General features: G+C 65.3%; 3 protein-coding genes across 4 annotated transcripts; all 3 read left to right on the forward strand.

Moving 5' to 3' along the window:
* Positions 1-1254: 1254 nt before the first annotated feature.
* Positions 1255-12044, forward strand: ACOT7 (acyl-CoA thioesterase 7). Its single transcript, XM_035557490.2, has 9 exons — positions 1255-1385; positions 1737-1854; positions 2154-2310; positions 4141-4232; positions 4657-4771; positions 5885-5971; positions 8460-8576; positions 9028-9212; positions 11296-12044. The coding sequence occupies exons 1-9, from the start codon at positions 1333-1335 to the stop codon at positions 11398-11400; spliced, it is 1029 nt and encodes a 342-aa protein (XP_035413383.1). The 5' UTR covers positions 1255-1332; the 3' UTR covers positions 11401-12044.
* Positions 12045-12676: 632 nt separating this feature from the next.
* On the forward strand, positions 12677-16430 carry GPR153 (G protein-coupled receptor 153). 2 transcript variants are annotated; one of them, XM_035557560.2, is made up of 6 exons: positions 12677-12691; positions 13869-14335; positions 14476-14905; positions 14969-15158; positions 15235-15419; positions 15487-16430. In XM_035557560.2, exons 2-6 carry the CDS (start codon positions 13959-13961, stop codon positions 16111-16113), a joined length of 1809 nt encoding a protein of 602 aa, XP_035413453.1. In that variant the 5' UTR covers positions 12677-12691; positions 13869-13958; the 3' UTR covers positions 16114-16430. The 2 variants fall into 2 exon arrangements, with proteins under 2 accessions (XP_035413453.1, XP_035413454.1); XM_035557561.2 differs by lacking the exon at positions 12677-12691 and adding an exon at positions 13667-13778.
* Positions 16431-16635: 205 nt separating this feature from the next.
* ICMT (isoprenylcysteine carboxyl methyltransferase) lies at positions 16636-20654 on the forward strand. The gene is made up of 5 exons (XM_035557509.2): positions 16636-16878; positions 16956-17044; positions 17419-17588; positions 18073-18290; positions 19209-20654. Exons 1-5 carry the CDS (start codon positions 16645-16647, stop codon positions 19389-19391), a joined length of 894 nt encoding a protein of 297 aa, XP_035413402.1. The 5' UTR covers positions 16636-16644; the 3' UTR covers positions 19392-20654.
* The last annotated feature ends 236 nt before the right edge of the window (positions 20655-20890 follow it).

The raw sequence follows: 20890 nt of genomic DNA on the forward strand, positions 1-20890 counted from the left end.
GCGGGGCTTCCTCGAGCAGTGGGAACCACGAGGGCTGGGGAAGGAGGGGCACGGGGCTGCGGGTGGCCCGACGTGGTGTCCTCCTGCTCGGGCAGGTGCTGGCAGGTGTCTGCACAGGCCTGAAGGCTGCGGCCTCCCCGAGCCTCCTGCTGCCAGCAGCCTCCGTGCAGGCAGAGCAGCGGCGCCTGACGGCACAGCACGGCCGTGTCCTGGAGTGGGCAGCTGAGCAGGGCGAGGTGGCAGTGGGGCTGCAGCACCTCCGGGCAGAGCCGAGCCCCACGGCAGGGCTGTGCTTGGAGATCCGTGGGGCTGATCCATGGGCTGCTCGCCACGGAGCCGCAGCAGGGCCAGGAGAGCTGCCCGGGCACGCCGCAGCGGCTCCGCCGCCCACGGGGGCTCCCGGTGACGAAGCAGTTTCGCTCAGCACTTCCAGGGTCCCGGGCGCTGCCCGCAGCCGCCGGGGCTGGCAGAGAAGCTCCACGTGAGCGTGGGAAAGGAGCGGGTGTCGGCAGGGTGTCATGCCCCAGCCGCGCATGTGTCTGCCTGCCCACGGCGCTGGGTGCTGCCGGGAGCGGGCACGGGCACCCCGTGGTTCACTCGTGGGCCCTGGGTGCGACCAGCGCAGCTGGGGGGTGCGGGAGCCGGGGGCCGTGCGGGTGCAGAGCTCCCGGGCAGCCGGGGTCTCGCTGCCCGACCCGTGGTGGGGCCGCAGCTGGCTCCGGTGGCCTGGCTGTGCCCAGGCCGGCAGCAGGGCGCCTCTGCCCGCTCCCGGCCTCTGAAGCGCGGCGACCGTGTGGCTCCCGTGGGGCAGAGGGGTCCCGGGGCCCACCCGGGTGCCGGGCACCCGACGCTCACTGCAGGGCTCCCCCAGCTCCGGGCCGGGCCCCGTCCCGGGGACGGCGCTATTAGGGCGCGGAGGGCTGGGGGGAAGGAGCTCGGGGCATCCCCGGCACGGCTCGGCCCGGGGGATTTGGGGGCTGTCACCCCGGGAGCGGCTCGGGGGTGCCCCGGGGCCTCCCGCCGGGGAAGCACCGGGTGGGGCGGGGACGCCCGGGGCCCCCCGTGCCGGCAGAGGTGTGCGGGGGGGGCACGCGTGGCACCGGCGGGGGGCTGCTGCCGCGGGGGGCTGCGCTGCGAGGCTCCGGGCCGTGGGCGCCGCCGGGTCCCCGGTCCCGGTCCCGCCCCGCCCCCCCCGCGGTGCCGGCGGCTCCGCCCCCTACGCACGGCTGGGGCGGGGCGGGGCGGGGCGGGGCGGGGCCGGTTCCGTTCGTTGCCGCCGCCGCCGCCGCCGCCGCCGCCGCAGCGCCGTTGCTGGCGGGCGCCGGGGCCGCCATGTCGGAGCGGGGCGCGGCGGGCCCGGGCCCGGCCACCATCCAGGTCTCCAGGTAACGGCCGCGACCCCCGGTGCCGCCCGGTGCCGCCGCTCCGCCCGGTGCCGGTGCCCTTGGGCCGCCCTCGGGGAGCTGCGAGAGGCCGGGCGGGGCCGGGCGGGGCCGGGATGCGGGGGGGGCGGGGGGCGGGCCGAGCCCAGCCCCGCCGGAGGCCGCGCCCCGCCGCCGGTACCGGGCGGTTTCCAGGGCGACGGGCAGGAAGCGGCCGCCACGTGCTGACGTCGCGGGCATCCGGCGGCCACCGGCCATGGCGGGCGGGGGGGACCGGGGCGGCGGGGCGGGGGGGCCGGCAGGGCCGGGGGGCGGCGGGCCGGGCCCCCCCGCGGCTGAGCGGTGCCTCCGCAGGATCATGCGGCCCGACGACGCCAACGTGGCGGGCAACGTGCACGGCGGCACCGTGCTGAAGATGATCGAGGAGGCGGGGGCCATCATCAGCACCCGGCACTGCAACTCCGGCACCGGGGTGAGCGGGGGCGGGGGGCGCGCTGGGTGCCCCCGCCCGCCGTAAGCTGCGGCTGGGCACCGGGGCTCCGCGGGTACCCCCTTCCTGCCGCCCCCGTGGCTGTGCGGCCGGAGCAAGGCACGCGCTGCTCGCGCCGTCACCGAAGGGGAAGCGTGCGGTGGGGGGGACGGTGGGTGCTGAGCCTCCGCCCGTGGGGTCCCCCGGGCTGTGGTGTCCTGGTGTCCCGCGATGGAGCGGGGCACGCTCCGTCCTCCTCCTCCTCCCCTGGAAGCTCTGACCCCGCTGCTCCGCGCCCCCAGGAGCCCTGCGTGGCCGCGCTGGCGCGCGTGGAGCGGACGGACTTCCTCTCCCCCATGTGCATCGGCGAGGTGGCCAACGTCAGCGCCGAGATCACCTACACCTCCAAGCGCTCGGTGGAAGTCCAGGTCAACGTGATGTCCGAAAACATTTTGACAGGTAAAAGACTCCAGGCGGCACGCTGCTCCGCTCCCTTCGGGGCTCGCAGGTCGCAGCCCCCGCGCGTGGGCAGTCAGTCCTACAGGGGCTCGCGCCACGCCGCCCGCCCCCCTCCCGTGGAGACCAGAGCTGTCCCTGTATGGCGTGCGTGGGAGCGGCATCAGGGTCTGCCCCGTGTGCGGCTGTGCCGTGGGCTGGGGCTGCCCCAGCCCAGCCGAGCTCCTTCCCACGCAGGGCTCGGTGAGCAGGGCGGCGCTCCGTGCGGTGCTAGCGCCCGGCGCTGAGCTGTCTGCGGGGCTGCTGCTGGCGTGTCTGGGGGCTCGTGGCTGCCGCACCCTCACCAGAGCTGCGAGCCGCCCCTGCGCAGCAGGGACGTGCGGCGGTCGGCCCCGGGGCCGTGCCGGCTGGTGGTGCTCGTCCCCAGGGTTATGCTGCAGGGGGATGCGGGCGAGGAGCAGCCCGTGCCCGCCAGGCGGCAGGTTGCTGCTGCAGCGTGCTGGGAGCGGCGGCCGTGACACTAGAGGGCTGCGCTCGCTGCGAGCATCCCTGTGTGCTGCGGCTCTTGCCGGGTGTTTCCGCAGGCCCAGCTGCTGGCAGAAGACGTGGGACCGCAGCTTGGTCCCGATGCCCCCTGCCGCAGAGCCTGGGGCACCGCGGGGACCCCTCGCCATGCGTGGTGGCCGCTGGAGTGCGTGCCAGATTTTCTGTGCTTCCTCCCAGACAAAGAGGGTGTGCATCGAGACGCCCCATTGTGGCTTGGTGCAGCCTGCGCTTTTTTAGGACTCCAGTTTTTCTTTCAAGGAGATCTCGTGGTGTTGTCTCTGGGCGTGGGAGGAGAGGGCAGTCCCGGTTCAGATCCCCTTCTCCCAGCTGCCCGCTGCTGGCCATGGGTCTCCTGCCGGTACGAGCGCAGCCGTGTTGGCAAACCCCAGGCTCCTGCGTTGGCTGTGCAGTGCGATCAGGGCTGGGAACACCTCCTAGCCCTCAAAGCTCTGGAGAAATAATTGCTATGAGCAAAGAGCCCGTGCTGAGCTTATCTCTTATAGCATCGGGCTGGGGCGGACAGCTCTACTCTTTTTTCTCCACCCCAGACGAGAGCACTCTTCTTCAGCACAGGGCTTCAGCCCTGCAGGGGTTGTTGCTGAGGGCTGCGGATGTGCTGACTCGTGCTCCTAGCTTGCTGAAGATGTGCAGCTTTCTGCAGGAGCCTTTCCTCTCGTTTTGTCACCTTGCAACCCCCGGAGTGCCGGGGAAGACACGAGCTTCCAGCATCGTGCGCGGTCTCTTCAGCCCTGGCTCTCCCTGGAGTTGGCTCAGGCTCCTTCTCTTAAATCCGGAGAAGGAAATGGAGGAACTGAACCAAAACCAGCAGCCAGAAGTCGTTGAATGGTGTCTGCTTTCTCTTTCGTTTCCCACCTCCCTGTTTTAGATCGCCAGTTCCGAGAAGCAGCGCAGTGTGTGCAGGGCAAAGAGCGCGGCTTCCCGGAACGGCCGGGCGGGGGGCACGGGGGGGCTCCTCCAGCACCTGTGGGTGGGAGCGCGCGTCCGAGGGCTGCCGGGACACGGAGCACCCGTGGGCACCGGGCAGCGCGCTGGGAAGGGGCGGCACAGCTCCGCAGGCCTGTTGTGGTGCGGCTGATGAGTTTTGTTCAAAATCGGAATAATTTAGCGCACGCGGCTGGCTCGGAGCTGACAAAAGCCCTTCCCTGCGGTTGCCATGGTTACTGGCTGGGCTCCTCGGGGTGGCTTTGCCAGGGTGTGCCGTGACAGCCGCTCCGGCAGCGCCGTGTTCCCAGGGCCGCCGCGCTCACGCTGCCCTCCCTCTGCCAGGGGCCAAGAAGGTGACGAACAAGGCGACGCTGTGGTACGTGCCGCTGTCCCTGAAGAACGTGAACAAGGTGGTCGAGGTGCCGCCCATCCAGGTAGGGCTGGACGCCAGCACGGAGCGGGGGCAGAGCCAGCGCAGCCCTGTCCCCTTTGCTGGTGGGAGCGGGGCCCCCGCTGGCACACGGGGCCTTGTCCTGGTGGAGGGACGTTGGTGGAGGCATCGGAGCCGTGTTGGGGCAGAACGGCGTGACACGTGCGCGTCCCCAGCCGGGACAGCGCTGCTCAGCTGCCCTCCGTAGCTCCGCAAGGAGGTGCGTGCGGTATGAGCGGTGCCGTGTCCCACACCTGCTCCCAGCTGCAGCATGGGGCTGCCTCCGGCTGCGCGGTGCCGCTGCTGGGAGCCTGCCCGGTGACCCCGGCACGTGCGGGGCTGGGGGGCTCGGGTCTGCTAACGGGCACCCGGCTGCTGCCCGTGGCCAGGGAGCGCAGGGGGTGCACCGAGCGTGCTTTTCCTTCCAGTACGCGCGGAAGGAGCAGGAGGACGAGGGGAGGAAGCGCTATGAAGAGCAAAAGCTGGATCGGCTGGAAACCAAGCAAAGGAACGGTGATGTGATCATGCCAGTGATCAACCCAGGTAACGCAGCCCCTGCTGGCAGCACGTGTCCTCGGGCCGTGTCTCCGTTCTTCCTGCGAGATCTGTCTTGGCTAAAGGAAGGTGGAAAGCATCTTTTATTTTCCTGAGTCTTCTGCTGCTGATATGCCTGAGGAGGAGGCGTTCTTCGGGCATTTGCAGCCCAGAGCAGGCAGCTCCTCCAGGCCTTGTGGTCCAGCGGGGAGGCAGAGGGACGAGCTTGGGCACAAAACTAGAGCAGCCGGCTGCAGCCGGGCTTCTGGAGCTCGCTTTAACAGAACCAGCTCTGCTCTGCTGCCTGCGTGTGCTCAGAGAGCTGCAGGAGCCACGGCTCAGGCCATCATCCTGGCTTGGTGGTGCCGCAGCTACCAGGGACCCCAAAAGCGTTTCTCGCAGAACTCGAATACCCACACCGTTAGTGCCCGTGGGGTCAGGATGTCAGCTTCTTAGAATGCCAAATGTGCCTGGCTGCACATGGATGCGTGGGGACTGAACTGGGTCACCTCCGTGGTAATACATAATGAAAGCTGCTTAAATACCTTTTTTCCTTTGCTCTCCCTGCTCACAGATAGACAGACAAAAGGTAAGGCTGGGGGCACGCTGGGTGGCGGGTGCTGCCGCAGGGAGCATCCCTGCTGCTGTACAGCAGTACGTGCCGCTGCCTGGGGGGGTGGGAGCAGAGACGTTGAAGCTGAGCAGAAAGCATGGTCCCCTTGAGACACTGCCAAACGCACACGGGTGAATGGGCCAGGTTTGGGAAACTTAGCTTCAGTTCGCGCAGTCGGTGACCGGAGGAGGAAAACCTTGCAGGTACCCTTGCGTTCAGTTAACTCCAGTTTGCTTTCAGGCTCCTGTTAACTTTGAAACAAAAAACAAACTGAGCTTGAATAAAATTTGTAGGCAAATAGCAGAGAGGTGGCGGTCCATCGTGTGTTCAGTAGCCTGTGCGTTCAGGGCTTCTCAGGACTGATGTAGGTGTTTTGTCCTGGCTTGGAAGCACTTCAGTTTGCAGAAGCTGGCACAGCATCTTCCCCAGGGCGCGTGGGACGCTGCCATGGGTGGGCTGGCAGGCACCCGCCACACTGCGCTAACCCCTCCGTGTCTCTCTGTGAGCAGAGCCGCACACCGTGGGCTACAGCCAGTCCAGCCTGATCCACCTGGTGGGCCCGTCGGACTGCACGCTGCTCGGCTTCGTCCACGGAGGTGAGTGAGCGGCACGGCCGAGCCCTGGCACAGGGAATGGGAGGTGGCCGCATCCCGGGGTGTCCGCTCAGCGCCGCCCCGACCCCACAGCTGGCGGGGTTTAGGCACCCGGCCTCCTGCCCACAGCAAACACGCTGCATGGCCGAATTTGAAGACCAGCAGCACGCCAAATCGGGTTATTTGGGGCGTAAGCAAGCGCTGCAGCAGGTGAAGCACCCTTTTGGTGAAGCACCCTCTCTGCCAGGAGTGAAGCGCTGCGCCTCCTGGGCTGCGGCAGCGCTGCCAGGTCCTCCTCTGCGCGTTGTTTCAGCACGTGCGCGCTTTGCAGCTGATACCTGGATCCTGTGTTTGGTGACAATTATAATGCACCATTTACTTCATTTTTAGCGTTTTGTGCTTGCAATCCCTAAGCAGTGCCTGATGGCACCGCGCATGGTAAGCGGCTCAGAGAGCCAGGAACGAGCCCCTGGGAGCATGGAGAATGGTAAATGGAGTAACAGGGTGAGGATAATTGGGGAGTGCAATTTTCTCATTACCTACAAAGGACTGTCTGTGTGTGTCTGAAACAAAATGAGCAGAGCTTTCAGCTCAGCAGTAATGGATTACCGCACCTGAAGCAGCATTTTTTATCTGTGCTGGTTACAGATGCAGTGATCTTCAGCACAGGGTGAGCATGTGAAACTTCTTTTTTTTTAAATGAAAAAAACCACCACATTTTATCAAAAATGGAGCAAGTGCAGACTGCACAGGCTTTTGGCCACGTGAATCTTTTCAGGTGGAAAACTTGTGCTGCTCCCTTGCCAGCAGCTGGTGTGTCCCCCGGGCCCACCAGCGGCTTTGGGGCTGGTGGGGAGCAAACCCCAGGGGTGGCCCCAGGGGATCCCTGCAGCCCGCTGCTGAGCACGGCGAGCCTCGTGGCTGCAGCATCTGCAGCAGGTAGATGCAATCGTACCTGGTTCAGCAGTGCCCTGAGAAGGCACAGGCTGAGCGGTCAGACCAGCAGTGGGGCAGGGGCCATGGCCCCGTGCGGGCGGCTGCTGCTGCTGGGCACCGCGCGGGGAAGCACCCACGGCATCTGCGGCTCTGCCAGCCCAGGCACGGGGACGTGTTTGTCTCCCCTTCCGAAGAACAGAGCTGAGATGCCACCAAACTTCAAGGTATAATTAGCAGCTGTGAGGCCTAATTAGCACAAGGCAACAGATGCGGTAAGAATAGCGGCACTGGCACCACGCTCTATTTTGAACGCAGCGCGAGTCACAGGATCCTGGAAAAATCCCACCAAAGCTGCGGAACGATGTCCGCTGTGAGGACGCAGCGCTAGGCCTGTGCTAGGCTCCCGCACGAGTCACCCGTGCCCAGGCACCTGCTCAAAAATACTTAAATCACCACGAGTGCACAACATTTTTCTGTTTTTGTGCTTGTCAGGCACCCCAGGCAGCCGGGCTGTTCGCAGTGGCAGTGCGGGGACGGCAGGCGGTGGCAGCCCTGCGGGGGGACGTGGGTTTCCCCCCGCTGCGTGCCCGGGGCAGTGGGGACAGCTCCCGGCCGTCCCTCGCCATCCTCAGCGCTCGTGGCAGGAAACGTGAGGGTGCCATCACAGAGCGTGCTGCTGCGGCAGGAAAATAAAACGTGCAGCGTGGTGGGCAAACCAGCAGTGACACGGCCTGGGGGGGGTCCGGGAACGAGCAAATGCCGCCTCCTTCCCGGGGTCTGTCACCGGCCTGGCGCCCATAAAAATGGGCGGTTGCCATGGCGACTCCCCGTTCCCCTTGGGGCCGCCACCATCCAGGTCGGTGGAGGCGCGGGGCTCGTGCTGGCTGCCGCGGGAGGCCAGGGCATCGCCCCTCGCCTGCCTTCGGGAGGGGCGGCTTCCATTTATTTATATATATATGTATTAAGGAAACGCTGTTAAAAATAGAGCCTTCAAAGATAGTCAACACACTGCCGCTGTTTTCAAGATCCACAGGCAGTTAAATGTTGCATTCAGAAATACCTCTGCCACCAGATGTTGAGACTCATTTTCAGAGCCAGAGAGGGCTCTGTCTACGTTTAAAATAAGCCCAGGGAACTGACATAGTCAGACCGTTAAATCCTACAATTTTGTTGCCATCTTTCAAATTGCAAGCCTCGAATTATAAATACTGGGTGTAAAAATTACTGCAATTTGCAGGAGTAATTTCCTCGGGGCTGGCAGCTCCGACATGTGCGGTGAGGGGGGGCCTGGCGAGGGGCGAGCTGCCCGGGCAGGACGGGGGTCCTGAGCCGTGCACCAGCGAGCCGGGCGTGCAGGAGGCACAGGGCTGTGCAGGCCAGGCACGAGATCCCTTTGCTTAGCAGGAACAGACGGGCTTCTCAGAGGAAGCCTTTCAGGCTTTGTAGTCTTTAAGCTCCAAAATAAACGCTCTAGCTCTCGAATCCTCAGCCCTGGGCTGGTGCTGGCGGCCATCGGCACCGGGCCAGGGATTCACAGCTCTGCCTCCTCCCGCAGGGGTCACCATGAAGCTGATGGACGAAGTTGCCGGGATTGTGGCTGCCCGCCACTGCAAGACCAACATCGTCACCGCCTCCGTGGACGCCATCAACTTCCACGAGAAGATCAAGAAAGGTCAGGGGGGTGTGGGGGGTGTGGGCAGCGGGGTCTCTGCCGGCCGCACGCCGCGGGGGAACGCCGTCCTGGTGAGCCTCGTGTGGCGCTCAGCTGCCCGTGGGCCAGGTCCTGGTAAAGCACAAAAGAGCAGAACTCTGCAGCATCCCCTGCGTTGATGCAGAGAGACCTGGGGCAGGTGGCACCCGGTGCCTGGGACATGTTATTGGGCATCGAATTAATCTAGGGTGCCCAAAACTGAGTGGTGCTGGTGCGCGAGGAGCATCGCTGGGGCAGCCCCTGTGGGTAACGCTGGCGGCTGCGGCCTGGGGCTGAGCCCTGCCAGGGGCATCACGGGTCCCCTGTGGGCACGCTTAGGGTCCCGTGGGCCCTGCCTGCATGTGGTGAGCTTTCTGCTCGCAGTTGCGGCCGCAGTGCCCTCGTGGGTGAACCAACCCTCTCCGCTCCGCAGGTAGCGTTATCACCATCTCGGGGCGCATGACCTTTACGAGCAATAAGTCCATGGAAATTGAAGTCTTTGTGGATGCCGACCCTTTTGTGGATGAGCCGCAGGAGCGATACCGTGCCGTCAGCGCGTTCTTTACCTACGTGTCCCTGAGCAAGGAGGGGAAGCCCCTGCCTGTCCCTCAGCTGCTGGTAAGAGCTCGCTTGGTGCACGCACAGCCCCGTGCTGCTCGGGCTTCTGAGCACAAATGTTCTGCTCTTTGCTGCAAGCACGGGAGGTTTCAGGCTTCCTGTTTATTAAACACTGAATATTTTACATACTTGGGCTTTTCATGTGATGCCCTCAGGGCTTTGTTGTCCAACAAAACCTCTTCCTCTGAATTGTTCAGCAGAAAAACATGAGCATAAATGAGCCTCACCAAGCCAGGCTTCGGGGTTGTTTTTTGTTTTTTAATTTCTTCTGGCTGAAAACTGCCAGCAAAGAGATAGTTGTGAGAAAGGAAAAACAGAGGAAAATCTGTCGCTGGAGCTTCACGGCTTCCTCCCTCCCCGCGGTGACCCGATGGGTGCCCGCAGCCCCCGGCCCCGCCGCCCTCCTCCGGCTCCCAGATGCCGGCGGCGCTGCGCTGACGCAGCGCTGATGGCAGGGAGTTGTTTCTTGATTAATATTTCATGCCGAGTAGGTCTCCTTCTGTTCCGTGCTCTGTGGCATTTTGGAGTATTTTGTGGGCTAATTATACATTAGCCATCCAAGCTGCGTTCCACGGAGCCGTTTTCCATCCCCGCTTCCTGCGGCAGGCGGCGCGGTGCCTCCCGCGCGCTGTGGGACGCGCGGCGCTGCCCAACGGCCGCGGGCTGGGGCTGGCTCCAACCCCACACGGCGCTGGCCAGGCCGGCAGCACCGCGGCTCCACCACCACGGTGCGAGTGCTGCCGCGGGGCTGCCAGTGCTCGAGGGCAGGATCTGGCCCGCTGCCCGGCAGGTTTCCCACCAGGCGCTCGTGTCCGAACGCTCGCATCCAACCCATGTGCTGCCTCTGGCTCCGGCCCCAGCTGAAGTTGAACTTGGGAGATCTCTTTCTAAATTTCTGAATAATTTAGGGAATGCGTGTTACTGGAATGAAGTGTGCTGCTAGCTATTGGTCTGTTCCTGTGAATATGTCCTGGTGGGGTTTGGTGGCACCGCAGCAGTGCGGGGCTCCTGGTGTCCTCCCTCGCAGACAGGAGCTGAGCCGTGGGGAGCCTGGGCGTGAGACGAGGTTGTGCTTGTCCCTAACGGGGGTGCTGCCAGCTCCGTTATGCTCAGGCTGGGTTTCTCTGAGTGATGTCCTGAATTAAAGAGGTCACTGGACCGAGGCAGCCACGGTACCACGGTCACGGGCAGCCCATGGTGTGGCAGCACGGCCATGCAGGGAGCAGGGGTCGCTTTTCTGTAGGGCTTTGACATCAGGGTGAGCCAAGTTTTCAGCTGTGATTGCGTTGCCTGTCCGAGCAGGCAGTCCAGGCAGAGCAGACAGAGTTGCATCTTCTTGCTGGCAGTAATTTAATTATTAATCTCTATTGTCCCAGTGGAGCTTAGAGTAATGCATCTTTAACGAGCTCTCAGAGGGAGCCGCGCTGTGTGCAGCGATGGCATTTCTTTTTTCTCTCTGCTGCGAGCTAACCTGAAGGGCATCCATGCTGGGGGCTCAGTGGCTGGCGGGGTGGGGGCTGCTTGGGGCCCCCCGTGCGGGGCACGTGGCTTCAGGGCTCGGGGTGAGTGGCAGCACGGGGCCAGCAGCCCGGGGCTGCAGCTTCTGGGAGCGCGACGCGGTGCAGTGCTGGTGGTGAGGGGTGCGACCTCGGGGCTGCCTTGCCGCAAGTGCCTTGCGGTAACCCTGCGTCATCTCCGGGTGCGGAAGCGTCCCTTGGCTGTGAAAGGAGCTCCCGCATCCGAGTGGCGTCCAGAGGCTACGGATGGCCAAGCCTGGGGCAGAGGGGATAGAACACGGTGCAAGGCTGATGTGGGACAATGTGGAACTGTCACAGCGAGGGGCCGTGAGATGAGGGTGGTGTCCCATCGTGGGCAGCGGGAGCAGCCGGCGGCGCCCAGGATGTGGCCAGGCTCCATCCGGCACCTCCCACGGATGGTGCTGTGGGCGCCGCTGACAGCTGGAAGGGAACTGAACTTATTGATCGAACAAAGTCCGTGTAAACTTGCCCACGCATCAGATCTGCCCGTTCAGATCCTAATTAAGCTAATGTTCATGGCTTTGCTTTCTTTCGGTTACTGCCAGACGGAAACCGAGGACGAGAAGAGGCGCTTTGAGGAAGGGAAGGGGAGATACCTCCAAACAAAAGCCAAGAGACAGGCGCAGATGCAGCAGGCTGCCCAGCACTGATCTCCGACCCGGACCAAAGCGCTCGCAGGAGAGCCGCGCGCTGCTCCAGTATTCACTCGGCCAAACCTCCAAGTTCCCATTCGTGTTGTGTTACGTGTGCGGGGCCTCGTGCGCTGCCGCTGCGCCGTGCCATGCCGCAGGAGCGGGCTCGAGCAGAGCCGGTGTTCTGGGTGCACTGCAGCCTGGCCCATGGTGCCGCAGCGATGCCACCAGCGAGCTGCTGCTGGGTTTACCACCCTCGCCCCATGTATTAAACGGCTTAAATGCTCCAGAAAGCCTCTGGGATCTGCCTGGCTCTCGGGAGCATTTGCATCGGTTTGTCAGTGAGCCCCAGAGCCCTGGTTTGGGGGTTTAATCCCCTCAGTGAAACTCCTGCCCGCACCGCAGCGGCGCGCACGCACGTGGCAGCACAAGGGACGCACGAGGCCCCGAGTCTTTGTGAAGCTGTGTTAAACTTACAGTATGTCCTAAAAATGTACACCAAAGCTTATTTATGATACTTGCAACTATAAATGCGACCGAGTATTGTATTGAATGTCTCAGCCCCTTCCATTGACAGCCCTAGGTAGTATCTCTGTGCGCATCTAAGTTATTTGAGGAATACTGTGACATAAATAAAGTCTGTCATCTCTGACTGAAATAAAGGGGGTGTCACTTTTTTCCTGAAGCGGCGGCACGGCTGGCTTAAGAGCTTATTCCAAACCCTCGCTCTGAGCTGCAGCTGCGCTGGCTGCCGAGGGCGTTCAGCTCCGTGCTGACATTTCCCCGCTCCCCGTAATCCCCGGGGGGGCTCGCAGCCCCCTGCCTCTGCCCTGGGGGGGGACCCCGGGCCGGCTCCCCCTTGTCTCCCCAAGGGGGCCGCGGGGCCGGAGCCCCTGCCTGCGCCGGGCGGGGGGTCCGGGGGTGGCCTCGCAGGACGCTGGTGGCAAAACCGGGCAGGGGGCTGCGGCCCCCGGGGAGGGGGCGTTGGGGGGCGTCCAACGGACAGGGTCCGGGGACGAAGCCGCCGTGGCCGCGCCCGTCCCCGCGGCTGTCCCCGCGGCCCCGGGGGCGCTGCGGGGGATGCTCGGGGGGGCGGGGGCCGGGGTCCGCTCCGTGCCCGTGCCCGTGCCCGTGCCGGCGCGGCGGGCGGTGCCGAGACATGCGCTGTGCCGCCCGCCGCGGCCCCGGCTGGGCGCTCGGCTCGGCGCGGCGCGGCTCGGTGCGGGAGGCAGCCCCGCGGCGGGGCACGGCGCCGCCGAACCGGGCGGAACCGGGCGGAACCGGGCAGCGCTGCGCCCGCGGCGGGCAGGTAGGGGCGGGGCGGCACCGGCACCGGCACCGGCGTCCTTCTGCCGCCGGGCTGCCCCCGCCGTCGGGCAACCGGGGGCGCGGGGCGCAGGAGCCGCGCCGGGGAGCGCGGGGCGCCGCTCCGGGACCGGGCGGGACCGGCGGGGCCGCGGGCGGGCGAGGGGCAGCGGGAGCCGGGGCCGGGGGGGGGCGGCGCCGGCGCCCCTCGGGCAGCCCCCGGGGAGGCAGCTCCGGCTCTGCCCGACGGCGCCTCCCGGCTCCGGGGCGCCCGGGGAGGCCGAGCCCTGCGGGCGGAGCGCCGGGACCCGCCGGGGCGGCGGGGGCGAGCGCGGGGCTTCGGGCCGCGGAGCCGCCGCCGAGGACGGGCCGTCCGCAGGGCTTCCCGCACGGCGGGGGCCGCCGAGCCCCCGGGGCGCTTCGCGCTGCCTCCCCCGCAGCCCGGCACCTCCCGAGACGCGCGGCGGGGGGATGCGGAGGGCCGGGGTTACATAAGAGCGGGTGCTTTCCCCCTCCTCTGCCTCCTCTTCCCTCCTCCTCTCTGCCCCCCGCGCCGTGCAGCGCCCCGGGGGCAGCCCCACGCGGGGTCTGTCTCGCGCGGAGGAGCAGCCCCTGCGCGGCCCGCGTGGCCGGAGCCCCCGGGAAGCTCCCGGACACCCCACGGACGCGGGGAGCTTCCCCGGGGCACCGTCCGCGTGGGCCGTGGGCTTCCCTCGGCAGCACAGCAGGCTCCGGAGGCTGTTTTTCCTGTAGTTATTTTTAAGAAAGAAAATCCTCGTCTTTTAATGGGAAGCCCAGAATAGCTCCCGGCGTTTGGCAGCCGTGTGATGCGGCTCGTGGGTGCTGTGCGGGGCTGTGCCCCGTGGGCAGACCCCGCAGGAGGGGTCCCTGACCCCCGAGCATCTCGCTGGCCGGCACGGCACGGGGCTGTGGGCAGCTTCCCGCTCCGGGGGCGAGGAGGTTGTGTCAGCAGCGCCGTGGCTGCCAGCTTGCTGCTTCTTCCCGAGGAGTCTAATTATAGCTGCGAGACTGCGGTGCCTCCTCTCCACCCGCTAACGTGCCCGTGCCGGAGGCCCTCAGGCACATCCTTGGTGGGGAACGGCCCTCGGGCGAGCGTGCGTGGGGACGCGGCGGCACCACGGGGCACCCGTGGGGTGCTGACAGCCTGCGCTCGCTTGCAGGTGCTGGGCTCGGCGGCACCCAGAACCAGCCTCGATGGACCGTGGTGCGCCCTAGGATGCCTGCGGCTGCGGCCCCGCAGCGCCTCGCCAATGGTGCCGCGTCCCTCCACCATGCGTGATGAGCAGCGGCTGCCCGGCAATGCGGTAGCCTGGCTGGCGTGCGCCGGGGTCTCGCTGCTCGCCAACGCCTGGGGCATCCTCAGCATCAGCGCCAAGCAGAAGAAGTGGAAGCCGCTGGAGTTCCTGCTGTGCTCCCTGGCCGGGACCCACATCCTCAACACCACCATCCCCATCACCACGTACGCGGTGGTGCAGCTCCGGCGGCGGCGCTCGGGCTACGAGTGGAACGAGGGCCTCTGCAAGGTCTTCGTCTCCACCTTCTACACCCTCACGCTGGTCACCTGCTTCTCCGTCACCTCCCTCTCCTACCACCGCATGTGGATGGTCCGCTGGCCCGTCAACTACAGGTACCGCGGCTTTGCCTGCCCTGTGCTGCGTCCCCGGGCACACTTCAGTGGCTGTGCCAGCACCTGGGGAGGGGCTGAGAGCCCTGGCACGCAGGCCCCACTGTGCTGAGCATGTCGGGGGCTCTGCCCCCTCTCCCCAGGCTGAGCAACACCAGGAAGCAAGCCGTTCACACTGTGATGGGGATTTGGATGGTCTCCTTCATCCTCTCCACGCTGCCGGCGGTGGGGTGGCACGACACCACCGAGCGCTTCTACGCCAGGGACTGCCGCTTTGTCGTGACGGAGATCGGCCTGGGCTTCGGCGTCTGCTTCCTGCTCCTCATCGGGGGCAGCATGGCTGTGGGCGCCGTCTGCATTGCCATCGCCCTCTTCCACACCATCTGGGGACGGCGGGGCCCCGACGCCAGCAGGAACCGCTTCCACGTGCCCACCATCGTGGTGGAGGACGCCCAGGGCAAGCGGCGCTCCTCCATCGACGGCTCCGAGCCCATCAAGACCTCCCTGCAGATCACCTACCTGGTCACCGTCATCGTCCTCATCTACGACGTCCTAATGGGCTTCCCGGTGCTGGTGAGTGCCACGGGGACGGGGCGGGGGCGCGCGGGGGCCGCTGGTGACGTGCCGGTGCTGCAGGTGGTGAGCGCCGCCAGCCTGCGCTCGGACGCCTCCTCTGACTGGATGGTGCTGTGCCTCATCTGGTGCTCGCTGGCACAGTCCCTGCTCCTGCCCCTCTTCCTCTGGGCCTGTGACCGCTACCGTGCCGACCCGCGCGCCATCTGCGAGAAGTGCCGCGCCGTCCTGGCCAGTGACGATGGGGACGAAGGTGGGGTGTGTGGCGGGGAGGGGTGCGTGCTGGGGACAGGGGTTGCCCAAAATGACAGCGGACCCGTTCCTGGCAGAAAGCAGCCTGGAGGGTGCTGCGGCTGGCGAGCTGGTGTACGACCGCCCCTACGAGTACAGCTGCGCGGCCGAGGTCCTGGCGCTGGACCCTGTCGCCACACGTGACTTCTCGGCACTGGAGCGGGGCCTGCCCCCAGTGAGCCCCGCCAGGACGGAGCCGGGGGACCGCATGCAGTACCTGCAGGTAAGGGGCTGCCCGCGGGCGGGGCGGCGGGGCCGCAGCACCCGGCACTGACGGCGGTGCCCCGCAGGTGCCCCCGCTGCGGCGGTTCTCCCATGACGAGACGGACCTGTGGACCAGCAGCCAGGTCGCGGCCTACCTGCAGCGCTGGGGGGCCGGCGGGGAGGTGGCGGGGCTGGCAAGGCTCCTGGCCCCCCGCCGCGACCGGCCCTGCCACGGCTTCGTCCCCTGCCCCGAGGAGCAGCTCGCCTACCGCCACCGGCACCGCTCCGCCGACAGCTTGGCCTCCCTGCTGCACGTCCCCGGAGAGGGCCTGCGCCTGGCCGACCTCCGTGGCCTCGGCGGCGAGGAAGGGGCCACCGGGAGCCCGGGGCGCTCGGCCTCGGTGGCCCTCCTGCCCGTGGCCGCACCGCAGCAGGCCGGCCTGCTGTCCGCCTTCCCGCTGGCCACCCTCCAGCACGAGCCCCGGGCGCTGCCGGGCCCGCCGGGTGCCCTCGCCGTCCCCGGGCCGCGGCTGGCCCCCGAGGACCCGGCGCGGCTCTTCGCCCCGCGGCCCGCCGAGCGCTGCGGGGGCCGGGCGCTGCAGCCAGGCCTCGGGGACGGCGGCCGGGGCAGCAGCAGCAGCCTCCTCAGCTCGCCGTCAGCCTCCTCGGGGTACGTCACGTTCCTCTCGGGGTCCATCGGATCGGCCTCGTAGGGCCCGGACGGGACGGGACGGGACAGGACGGGACGGGACAGGACGGCTGTTACTGGGCAGAACGGGCTGGGCGTTATGGCACGGAACGGGACTGAACAGCACGGGACAGAACGGGCCGAGCCGTGCGTTACGGGCTGTGCGTTACGGGCCGGGACAGGCCCTGCCTGCTGCATGCCTGGCAGCCCCGGTGCAGCCCCCCCGCAGCCCGGGGCAGGCGGGTCCCGAGGGTCGCCCCGGGCCGCTCGCCGCCCCACGGACTGCTCTACCGGACGCTTTTTTTTATTTTATTTTCCAGTTTTCAATAAAAAACCACGCGCAGAGCTGCGGGCCGTGAGGGGCGGGGCGGGGCGGCGCGGCCACGCCCACCGGGCGGCGGCGGCTCCGCCCCGGCGAGGGCCGGGAGCGCTCTCGCGAGAGCGGCGCCGTTGCCCGGGCGACGGCGGCGGCGGGGCGGGGCGGGGCTCTCGCGAGAGGCGCGCGGTGCGCGCGCGGCCGTTGCCCGGGCGACGCGGGGCGGGGCGTGCCGCCAAGATGGCGGCGGCGGCGGCGGCGGGGCGGTGGCGGCGCGGGCGGCTGGGCCGGGAGGCGCGCGCCAGCCTGGCCGCCTTCCTGCTCGGCGCCTCGGTGGCGGCGCTGCCGCTGGCGCTGGGCTCCCCGCCCGCCCTGCTCGCCGCGCCCGGCCTCCGCGGCCGCCTGGCGCTCGCCCTGCACGTGGCGGCCGTTAACGGGGCGCTGCTGCTGCTCTACCCGCGGCCGCTGTACAAGGTGGGCGCCGGGGCACCGGAGGGGGGGGCGCGGGGGGGGGCACCGGGGGCAGCGCCCTCCCTGCGCTCTGCTTGCAGATCGCCGTGCGCGCCGGCTTCCTGGGCTTCGCCTTCGGCTGCGGGCTGCTGCTGAGCGCCGGGCGCTCCGCCTGGAGGCACTTCGGGTGGTAAGGGCGGCGCCGGGAGCGGGCACGGGGGTGGGACGGCACCGGGAACGGGCACCGGGACGGGCACTGGGGTGGGGAGGGGCGGGCACCGGGAACGGGCACCGGGACGGGGCGGGACGGCACCGGGAACGGGACCGAGGTGGGACAGAACTGGGACGGGGCGGGACGGCACCGGGATGGGCCCTGGGGCAGGCACCGAGCGGGGCGGGACGGGTGCCGGGACGGGCACCGGGACGGCACCGGGTTGGGGTCGGACACCGCGGTGGGTACCAGGACGGGCCCCGGGCGGTCAGGGTGTGGCGGGGCCCCTCCGGGACCGCGTGCCGTGCGGACAGCCCGGTGCCGGTGCCGGCCCTGCCCTGCCCGCCCCGCAGGTACATGTGCTCGCTGTCGCTGTTCCACTACTCCGAGTACCTGGTGACCGCCATCAACAACCCGCGCAGCCTCTCGCTCGACTCCTTCCTGCTCAACCACAGCTTCGAGTACAACCTGGCCGCGCTCTCCTCCTGGGTCGAGTTCACCCTCGAGAAGCTCCTCGTGCCCGGTCAGCCCCGCCGCGCGGTTTTTTTTGGTGGGGGGGAGGGCATTCTCCTTCCCCACGGCAAGGGCTGCTGGTGGCGTAATGGAAAACCAGGCTTTGCGTGGGGCCCCAGCCCGCCGGCACCTCTTTGCTTTCCCTCAGCATTACGCCTTAAAGCCAGGCGCTCCCTCCGTGCCTGATTCCCTTTAGAGCAACCCGCCCTGAAGGCTTCGATGCTCCTGTTTGATCCTTTTAGGGGGCAAAGACCTGATGCTCTTCTTGTTGCACAGTGATAGCGCACTGAGCAAAACCCGTGTTTTATTTGTCGCCTTGCTTTGGGACGGGGAAAGCCCCAGCGCCCCCAGCCCAGCCCTGGTGTCGGTCCCGCCGCTGCCCCGTGGGTTCGGGAGCACACGAGGCCCTCGCTCACCCTTCCCCGGCTCCTCGCCCTGCCTGCAGCGCGGTAACCTGCTCGGAGCTGTTGTGACCGGTGCTTCCTCGCTTGCAGAAATGAAGCAGATCACCTGGCTGAGTACTGTAGGGTTACTGATGGTGATCTTTGGGGACTGTCTGAGGAAAGCCGCCATGCTCACAGCTGGCTCCAACTTCAACCATATTGTTCAGAATGAGAAATCGGACACACACACTTTGGTGACAAGCGGGGTGTATGGGTGGTTCCGGCACCCGTCTTACGTGGGATGGTTTTACTGGAGTATTGGAACACAGGTATTGTATGCAACGCCCTCGGCTGCTTTCCCCTTATAACCTGCTTATTTCTTCATGCTGCCCCAGCCCTGTATGCGATAGAAACCTCGGGCTGTCAGCTGCGGGGCCCCGGGTGTGGGTGGTGACACGGTCTGCTTTCCACCAGCACTCTCGTAGCTGGGAGTCACGAAACTGCTGGCCTGTGAGCGCCTGCCCTGTGTGCTGGCTGGGGAGACCTCGCCTTAACTGTCTCTGTGAGACGAGCAGAAGCAGTGGAGCCTGGGCATGAGCTGGGATGCTTGCAGGGGCTCGTGGCGTGACCCACTGCTAGCCGCAGGACCTCAGAGCTTCCAGGGTGTGTCCAGAGTCTCCTTTCATTTTTGCTGCCAAAACGTCTTCCACTAAGCAGCCAGACTCGGCCTCACTCGTACCAAAGACCAGTACTGTGCAGGACTGGTAACAAAAACTTGCTTTCAGAGTGCCTAAGGCCCTGGGCAGGTAACCAAAAGGTGAACTCGAGGCTGGCCGTGGTGAAGCTGTAACTCAGTGCTACCTCCGTTCTGCTCTTCTCGTGGTTGACTGGTCATTGGCATTTTTTATATCTCTTTAGAGAGAAACCACGAATTCTGCATGCGGAGCAGCCTGGCCGCCTACAGGCGTGAGCCCAGAGCTGGTGCTCGGCTCCCAGCTGGGGTGGCAGGGGCAGGCAGGTGCCTGCAGTCTGCCTCCTTCCAAGCACTAATTCCACCGGAGAATGCAATTCTCCACAAGTTCTGGGGATTTCTTGTTTTGTTGCAGAGCTTGTAGACCTCACATCTGAAATTTCTTTTGACCGTGAAAGCTGACTTCAGTACCGGGGGCGGAGGGCAGCATAATTTCTGGGGGAGCCCGGGAGGTGCCGGAGCTGCCAGGGCGTTAACCGCTGGTGTCTGTTGGCAGGTGTTGCTCTGCAATCCCATCTGCGTGGTTGGCTACACGCTAGCGTCCTGGCGGTTCTTCAGGGAGCGGATAGAGGAAGAGGAGATCACGCTCATTCACTTTTTTGGGGAGGAGTATCTGGAATACAAAAAGAAGGTGCCGTCAGGTCTCCCTTTTATTAAAGGAGTCAAAGTGGAACTGTAACGCCGGCAAAACTGGACTGGTGGAGAAAGCCTCCAGCTCCGGACGCTGTAGGTCGAGGAACTATGCATAGTGCTGGCGCCAAGCAGCCTGTTCCCATTTCCTGGCTGTCCACTAGAAGCTCGCTGAGGGCTGCAGGGCCTGGCAGCCTTCCAGGTAACTAGGAGATCAGAAGCACGTTCATCCTCCTTGAGATAAGAGTCCTTCGTCGCACATTCAGGGATCCTCCGGATAACTTAGCCTATAGCAATCCTACCGAGAAATGATCCTCCCGCCTAAAGCTGCTGAATTGTACTGAAACTCATTTGGACTGGTTCTTCTGGAGAATGAGCTTTGCCCTTCCACCCCTGCGCTGGAAACGTGCTGGTGGGAATGCTGTTCCTATGGCGTAGCTGTCTTTTAAAGCTTTTTGACCTTACAAGCCAGACAGCACAGCTTTAATCTCTGGAGGCCTGGTCCTGCAAGCCCCGGGCTGGTGCTTGGACAGCTTGCAGGAGCAGGCCTCTCTCTTTGGGCTCGTCAGACGCTCGGGTCTGCGGGACGTCGGCTGGCTGGAAAGCTGTCAGGTTTCCCCCGGCCGCTGCGTTAACAGGGAGCCTCTGCAGCCGCTCCTGGCACCCGCGAATTGCTGGCGCCTCCAAGCCATGCGGCAGAAGAGCTGGGTCTCAGGGCCCTCGGTTACTGCCCTGCCTTCAGCAGCCACCGCCCGGCTGCTGCTTTCCCAAGTCTGTTCCGTCCACGCAGACAGTGCTCTTCTGAGACCTGCTTCCAAATCACGCTGCTTCCTGCCCTGCCAGGCGTCTTCGCTGGCCGGCTCTGTCCCGCAGAGATCCCAGGGCTTGGAGTTGGAGAGTCAGGAGAAGGACTGCAGCTGGTGAGCTTGCAAAGAGCTTTAGCGCTTCAGATCCTTGCCTGGCGTTGGAGGGAATCTGGGATGTCGGTGTGAGCAGGAGAAGCTTCCAGGGAAATTCTCTAAACAAAAGGTTTGGCTAGCTAATGCTATTTTAAACATTACCATTTTGGAAATGGTTCCTATTCAGGCTTTGTGGTATGATTTATTCTGTTGTTATATACCAAAGAGGTTCACCGTTTTCTTGGGTTTTACATAATTCTTCCTTGCTGGAATGGAAATGAGTTGCTTGTCAGTACACGCTTCGGGCTTGCAGTATTCCTTGAAGATACTGTGATTCAGCTCAGGAAAGAGGGCACTGGTGGAAATTGCTTTTGTGATTTTTTTATTAAAAAAAAAAAAAAAAACAAACGTTGCCAACTTCTGTCTGGTTGTTATTTGGGATCTCTTGAGGTGATGGTGACAACATCAAAGCTGGAATTCTTAACTTTATACCTCCCAAAGGGTTTTCAGTACACTTCAGTGTTACACTGAAGTATGATCGTGACTTTTGGTAACTTGTGGAACTGCATAGCCAGAGAAATAGGGGCAAATTCTTAGTCTCTACTTGCTTAACCTATGTGGAATCCTTTCTTCTCTAGGTTATGCTTTA

The sequence above is a fragment of the Cygnus atratus genome, chromosome 21 (genome assembly GCF_013377495.2).
Source record: "Cygnus atratus isolate AKBS03 ecotype Queensland, Australia chromosome 21, CAtr_DNAZoo_HiC_assembly, whole genome shotgun sequence".
Lineage (NCBI taxonomy): Eukaryota > Metazoa > Chordata > Aves > Anseriformes > Anatidae > Cygnus > Cygnus atratus.

What these genes read in the sequence shown, in the direction of transcription:
- ACOT7 (XM_035557490.2), top strand. Translation starts at nt 1,333, where the DNA reads ATGTCGGAGCGGGGCGCGGCGGGCCCGGGCCCGGCCACCATCCAGGTC. An exon ending in GTCCGAAAACATTTTGACAG is followed by an intron (nt 2,311 to 4,140) that starts GTAAAAGACTCC and finishes TCCCTCTGCCAG; the next exon opens with GGGCCAAGAAGGTGACGAAC. An exon ending in CCACGAGAAGATCAAGAAAG is followed by an intron (nt 8,577 to 9,027) that starts GTCAGGGGGGTG and finishes TCCGCTCCGCAG; the next exon opens with GTAGCGTTATCACCATCTCG.
- GPR153 (XM_035557560.2), top strand. Translation starts at nt 13,959, where the DNA reads ATGGTGCCGCGTCCCTCCACCATGCGTGATGAGCAGCGGCTGCCCGGC. An exon ending in CGCTGGCCCGTCAACTACAG is followed by an intron (nt 14,336 to 14,475) that starts GTACCGCGGCTT and finishes CCCTCTCCCCAG; the next exon opens with GCTGAGCAACACCAGGAAGC. An exon ending in CAGTGACGATGGGGACGAAG is followed by an intron (nt 15,159 to 15,234) that starts GTGGGGTGTGTG and finishes CGTTCCTGGCAG; the next exon opens with AAAGCAGCCTGGAGGGTGCT.
- ICMT (XM_035557509.2), top strand. Translation starts at nt 16,645, where the DNA reads ATGGCGGCGGCGGCGGCGGCGGGGCGGTGGCGGCGCGGGCGGCTGGGC. An exon ending in ACCCGCGGCCGCTGTACAAG is followed by an intron (nt 16,879 to 16,955) that starts GTGGGCGCCGGG and finishes CTCTGCTTGCAG; the next exon opens with ATCGCCGTGCGCGCCGGCTT. An exon ending in ACTGGAGTATTGGAACACAG is followed by an intron (nt 18,291 to 19,208) that starts GTATTGTATGCA and finishes GTCTGTTGGCAG; the next exon opens with GTGTTGCTCTGCAATCCCAT.